Raw genomic sequence first — 6625 nt, 5'->3', positions numbered from 1 at the left:
GCAGTCAAATCTTCGCGACCACCTGTCCATATTTATATCCAGCTTTTATCCACGTCATTTAATGATGCAGACTTTGTAGGTCAGTATACCTATACTGTCTCTAACATTAAGGTATTATATATCGATGCTCTTCCTTCGTGTGATATCTAATATGTTCATTAGGAGACGTAGCATAATCGAAAGTGTACTCTGCAGGCAAATGATGTGTCTTAGCTGAACGTAATGTGTTAACAACTTCTTCCTAAGACAGGGTTATGCTTATGATTATTACACTATTAAGAGACAATTCTGATGTGACCACAAGTTGACCAGTACACATTTAGGGGGACCTTTTACCCCGATGAAATAATGAAATTTTAGAGCAACGTGTACTCGAGGAGCAAAACATTTCAAAAGAACAGCAGACAGAAGTTTTGCAATAAATTGACGTCAATTGAACATTAAACTTTTTTGGCTCGTTATCAAATAAGTTGCACACCCCCTGGCCCTGAATTAGCGACGTTATTTGCCATACTCCCTTTTGCACATCAACTATACTCAACTCCAACAATGACAATTGTTCATACGCTGGCCAACCATAACTATGGACGCCTACAATACTATCGCGAAGGCCTTTTGCCCTCGGACTGTGATCAATAATATCATAGAATAATCAATACGGCCTACAGGGGGCGCTCCGATCGCCGAACACGACAGCTATAACTCGCCTAATTGATTTCGTTCCAAGGCAATTGTTTGGTTGGTGTTCACAAAGATGCATCGATCTCGACGCTTTAGGAGAAGCAATAGCATTATTTTCTGTAGATGGTCATGAAAAATTTAAATATTTAGAAGATTAATTTCAATGTATTAGTTTTGTTTTTTCCTTAAACATACGTTGTAGAACAACAGCAGCTGTGCCGAGAAACGCTGTGGAGTAGCTAAACAGGTTGGCACCATCGATCGCAGGCGACAATTTCAGGTTGAAAGAAACTGTCTACTTCATATAGTTCCTGCCAGTGATCGCATGCCACCAAATATTTGGGCGGCTGGTGTGTCGTCTGCTACCACAACTTCAGGAAGTGGTTTAAGAGCGGAGAATTCACTGAGAAAAATTCGTATTGATTCCGGCTATAGCGAGAGATGTGTTGTGGTTCAGAAAACCGTCGTATATAATAGTGAAATTTAAAACAGAAAAAAGGATAAATGAACACAAATTTATACATGGGATATTAAAACACGATGTGTCGATAATTATGCCGATCCACAATACCCTGTTTTAAGGATTATACCAGGAAGGAACCTTTCAAACGGATTTATGTGGAGAAAAACATGCTGGGGACCTATTCTCGTCGTGTGTGTAACTTGGAATTGTGCTGTGCTCTGGATTACACATCGCTATGATAGAAATGATAACAACGACCTAACAACGTATAAATAAACAGTGTGAAATACTTCATTCGCAAAAATGTCATCGTCATCGTCTTCATCTTCAACACAAACGAGAAAAATATCAACTACCGATCGGAAAGGTGTCCAATCCCTGTTTATACCGGCGGTGCCCCAGATCGTCCTGAACGCGGACGAGAAGGCAGATGCCAGTTCTACTAATACAATACCCCATTCTCGATCAGCCGGTGAATTGGCTACGTGTATGGCCGGTGGGTCCGGAGCTTCAAGCAAATCTTCAAGTGGAAACGCCATTAATTGTAATGGGAAAGAAGCAGAGCCTAGAAATGTTATAGATATATACTGTTCTCCTAGACTTCCGAGACGGTCTTTCCATCAATACGGAAATCACAGTAGCCATTGTGACGATGACTCGAATTGGCTGGAATCGTATGACCCCAACACGCTCCCTACTAAACTTGGCCCCGGAAGTCGTGTCGGAAGTGCTGTTTCCCTTACTAGTGAGTATACGGCTCGTAGTGTGGGTCTCATATCTAACGATTCTTCGTCTGATAGCACACAGTTTTCGGACAAACTGGAGATGATAAAGCAAAAACAGAGTCTGCTGAGGCGATACGTATCAAATCCCGAAAAACCAAACGATATTTACGAAACTCAAGTTCAAAGGTGTACTAAATCTGTAAATAATTTACATAATGAATGTGGACAACAATTGTTTGTCAATCAAAGCAATTCTAATACGGACGGAAGTTTTCCTGACTTGGGTTCCCTAGCTGGGGTCGAGAGGGATCTATCAAAAGTCAGGACGGGCTACGAGGAGTCGGACGATGGTTTTTCATCGTCTATGGTTACTATGGTTACAGACGAGTTGGCTGTGAAAGAAGGAAGGGTTCGTCAGTGGCTAACGGAAATGGGTTCCACCAATGAATAATATCTTCCGGTTTAGTAAAAATGTTATTTTCAGGAACATTGTCTTATATGTCCCCCTTTCATGTTTTGTTTTCAGCTGGGCAAATAATTTGCTGAAATTTGTTTTAAAATTGGATATATTTTAAAACGTTATAACTACAAATGTTGGTATATGTATTTTTGGATTGTATGCTGTTACACCTTCACGATTTCACAGTGTTCTGTTTTCCTCATTGTTCTCTTGTGATTTAAAAAATGGAAATGCATACATACCTTCTTTATTCTTTGTTCTAAAACAGCATAAGTAATATTTGTTAATTCATCAATAATACTGAACAACGTAACTTGAATGTCAATTGACGGAAAATAGCCAATATCATTCTCAGAAGATTACATTCTTTCTTCTCGTTTTGCGTTAAACATGTTAGGGCTACTATGACACCGACACTAGTCAACTTAAAAAAGAAAAAAAAAGATCTATCAGCTAAGCTGATTCTATTGAAAAATTATCTAACTACACAGTAGTTCTCCCGTAAATAGCATGCTGATCTCGTTGTCATGAGTTTGGACATTCCAGTTCATCCAAATTTACACAGCACCTAATGTCCTGCTACTATAAACGATGTCCTCTATAACGCAGAGATATATAACCAAAATGATATAACGTTATTATCCTGCGAAATACCTTCAATTTCATACCCTTTCTGAGAAAGTAAATATGTGCCTATAATGAGTATATTTTATTAGTATGATTTTAATAAAAACTAAAGAGCTGATGTTTAATGGACATCCTTTACAGGTGCAAATTTGGAAGGAATAATTAGCCTAAATGACAACATATTCTTCAAGTAATTAATGATCATATGCTGATTATTAATACTCCGTTAATTTACCAGACACACCGATGTGTGGGTTGGACAACTATAATACACGTTCTGCTATGAACAAAAACATATTAGTGATTATCTTGAGGACGAATTATAGAAGACAACACAAATGCATTATCTACAGAAAAAAAGAACAATAAAATGTGATCGTTTTGGGATGAAAAAACCAAACAGACAAATGGCCTGATAGAGATTTATATCACGTTTGGTTTGCAGGAAACTTGAACTTGAAGGTCGAATTTTGGCAAGCGTTCGAGTGGAAAAATCCAAAAACATCAAGACTATTTGAGAATATTATTACATTGTAATTTGATCAATGTGACGTATTATAAACATTTTCTCCTGTAATATAATTTAATGTTCCACACTAGATATGATGTAACGACAAAATGGAGCAAAACTACAAAGGATACCGACATGATAACGAAATCATAATTCCAACACAAAATCGATAAACCGAGGGCAAAATAGAAAGATTTGTACGGCAACCTTGAAAAAGTAACTGAATAAAAAAGATGTTCCGACAACACCAGGAAACCATTTAAATCTAGGGAGATGTTCAACAGGGGAGACAAATATATACGCTAATGTGATAAGATGAACCTTTGTTATCCCAGGGTTCGGCATATACATTGTATAATACTTAAGAGACCAACCAACCAATTGTTTTCCCATAGACCTTAGTGTTAACGTTTTGGATTTTTTCATTCAAATTCTTGAATTGAATATGACGATTATGGTTTATAACAAAAGTTTAGGGTCTGATATAACACCTAATCAAAAAAAAAAGTTGGGTCCTTCAGCTCAAATTTTCTCCAGGGTAGCCATTTTGAAAATAGGTGAATTTCGCAGTAAAAATTCTCAAAAATCTTAAATGTTTACCTGTTTACTATTATTACGTGAACTTTTGGGTTAAAAACCAATCGGACTTAAGAAATTTATATCAACATTTCTTATTGATAGTTACCTATCAGGCTACATATCTATTTTCTCACTTCATAACATACTGGCCAATCAGTGGCTGCCAGACATTTTATCCTTGGCTCAACGTTCTATACACAGGGGCTGTTTCAAAAATATATTTTTTCAATTGGTTGGTTGTTCCCTTAACCAAAAGCATCTCAAATGTCAGTGAATGCACCAACTGATGCTATGATATTCGTTGATGAACACCATGCTCACATCGCTATGCCAAAAAAACTATTGTTAAGATTATTATTTCAGTGTGTTATATTTTTCGATATTTTCAAGAAGAATAACCCCTTGAAAATATAACATTTGAAAAGCTATAAAATAGAGAAACCCCATGTCCTTTTAATACTTTTTGCGATAAAACATTCTCTGCCTTGTCAAATGTTTAATGAAATAGGGAAAGCTGTATCCCCTAACACCATTGCACGCATGTCAAATACACAATACAAACTATCTAAATAGTGATCATAGACTTCGACATTATCGATGAAATACCAGCATGGTCTGGACATGATTCATGTTTGGCCTCCAACCATCTTTGTGTTATGGTAGCTCGACACCGGGAGCCCTACATCCTATAAACCTGACCTGATTCGTCTGGCTTGAAAGTAAACATATTCGAAAAAATAATGCTTTATGGCTTCCCGTTCATCGATTAGGTATAAGACATCAGCTTCCAAAGAAAGCTTAAAGTTCTCTGTAAAATTATAGAAACCATCGGTTCAATTTACTTGTTTAATGGTATAGGACGGGCGGGAAAACGACACATTGTGTTCATAGTATTGATTTAGGTTGGTATTATCATTGAATATCGATGGCCTCCGATGGTAGAGCAGATATTTGATGGATTTTCGAGAGGTTGACATTTATTTTTGTAATAAATCTTACAGACGATTACATTTAATATATTCCTGCAAATAAAAGTAAAATGCTTTTCTAAACATTACTAATAAAACCCTCTATGAGTATATAAAAAAAGAAACATTCGTGTTTAGATTTATTCTCTATACATGCAATATAGAAAAGGTATATTTATAGAGTCAAAACTTGTATTTCTGAAGATTTGTAAAGAAGAATATCTCCTCTTAAATCAAATTAATTAATAAATAAACAATAAAAAAGGATGACTAGCGGTGAAATCTAATCATATGCTATCTTATATTTCTGAGGTTATCTTCTTTTTAAGGCCATATACCGTTTTGGGATGTGATTACAGGCTTTGAGCTTTAGCTTCCTAAGACTCGAATACCAATAGGCGTGCAGCATCGATTTTAGGCATGGAGGTTAGTTAATTAGTTACTACATTCTTAACGGCCCATCATCACTGAAAGGCATCATGGATTGTTGAGCTGGATGAGCCTCGGGGCTGGAATGAGAGTAGATTACATTACATGAATGTTTGAAGACACGGGAAAAACTATGTCCATTATCACTGATTAGAATAATCTAATAGGTTGCACGGTTGTCTTATCAAGAACTATGTCAACATTGGTCTGTATACATGTATCTACCTACAAGCATTGTATTTACCTGTTTCGGTCGTCGTGTTATCTACCTACTAGTGTTGTTTTTACCTGTTTCGATCGTCGTGTTATCTACCTACTAGTATTGTTTTTACCTGTTTCGGTCGTCGTGTTATCTGCCTACTAGTATTGTTTCTGCCTACTAGTATTGTTTCTCCCTACTAGTGTTGTTTTTACCTGTTTCGATCGTCGTGTTATCTACCTACTAGTATTGTTTTTACCTGTTTCGGTCGTCGTGTTATCTACCTACTAGTATAGTTTTTACCTGTTTCGGTCGTCGTGTCTTCTTCAGAACCAGAATTATCAGTTTATTGTTAGCAGTTGTACATATGGGCTTTAGTTTTGTCAGCAGACTGTAAGAACTAGATGTCATTTTTCACGCAACCTGCAAAAACCAAACCGTCCTAGGATGCAATTTTCATTCCTAATTCTTCATAAACTGTACTTATTACAAAATTGTATTTAAAGGTATTGTGCCTTGGTATGTATTATTTTTGTAATCGCATTATAACAATATAATATAAACTTGGACGCAGGAGCAGAAACGAAACTAAAGTTTTAGATTTTACAGAATTCAAAATAGGTTAAATATATAGACGTAATTCTTTCAGCAGCATTCAGATTAACTTACTTTTATACAAACCTTTAATTAGCAACGGATTTACATGTAAACATATCAAATGAGTTAAAATGCGTAAAATCATAACTTTGTATTTGATTCAGGGCTGGGTTGGTTGTAAAAGAAGTAAGCAAGAAAGAATTATCGACTTACATTTCCGCGAAAATCTTATAAAATACGCCAAGAGTAGAAGAGAATTCAAATATATTTTGGTGAAGCATCGAAAATTATATTATTTCTTGATTCTATTTCGTTTTGAGACTATCACAAATCTTTGTGATAAATTTGCACTGCATACTTCCGCGTAATTATGTAAAAGTTAACCT

At 36.0% G+C, this 6625-nt stretch overlaps 1 protein-coding gene across 1 annotated transcript; it reads left to right on the top strand.

Annotated features, from left to right (window-relative positions):
* Positions 1–740: 740 nt before the first annotated feature.
* LOC117336791 lies at positions 741–2564 on the top strand. Its single transcript, XM_033897435.1, has one exon. The coding sequence runs from the start codon at positions 1448–1450 to the stop codon at positions 2318–2320; it is 873 nt and encodes a 290-aa protein (XP_033753326.1). The 5' UTR covers positions 741–1447; the 3' UTR covers positions 2321–2564.
* The last annotated feature ends 4061 nt before the right edge of the window (positions 2565–6625 follow it).

This window comes from Pecten maximus, chromosome 10, assembly GCF_902652985.1.
Source record: "Pecten maximus chromosome 10, xPecMax1.1, whole genome shotgun sequence".
NCBI lineage: Eukaryota > Metazoa > Mollusca > Bivalvia > Pectinida > Pectinidae > Pecten > Pecten maximus.
This window is presented reverse-complemented; position numbering and strand designations above follow the sequence as displayed.

Bases quoted from the DNA above. Each gene is read 5' to 3' on its own strand.
- LOC117336791 (XM_033897435.1), top strand. From the start codon at position 1,448: ATGTCATCGTCATCGTCTTCATCTTCAACACAAACGAGAAAAATATCA.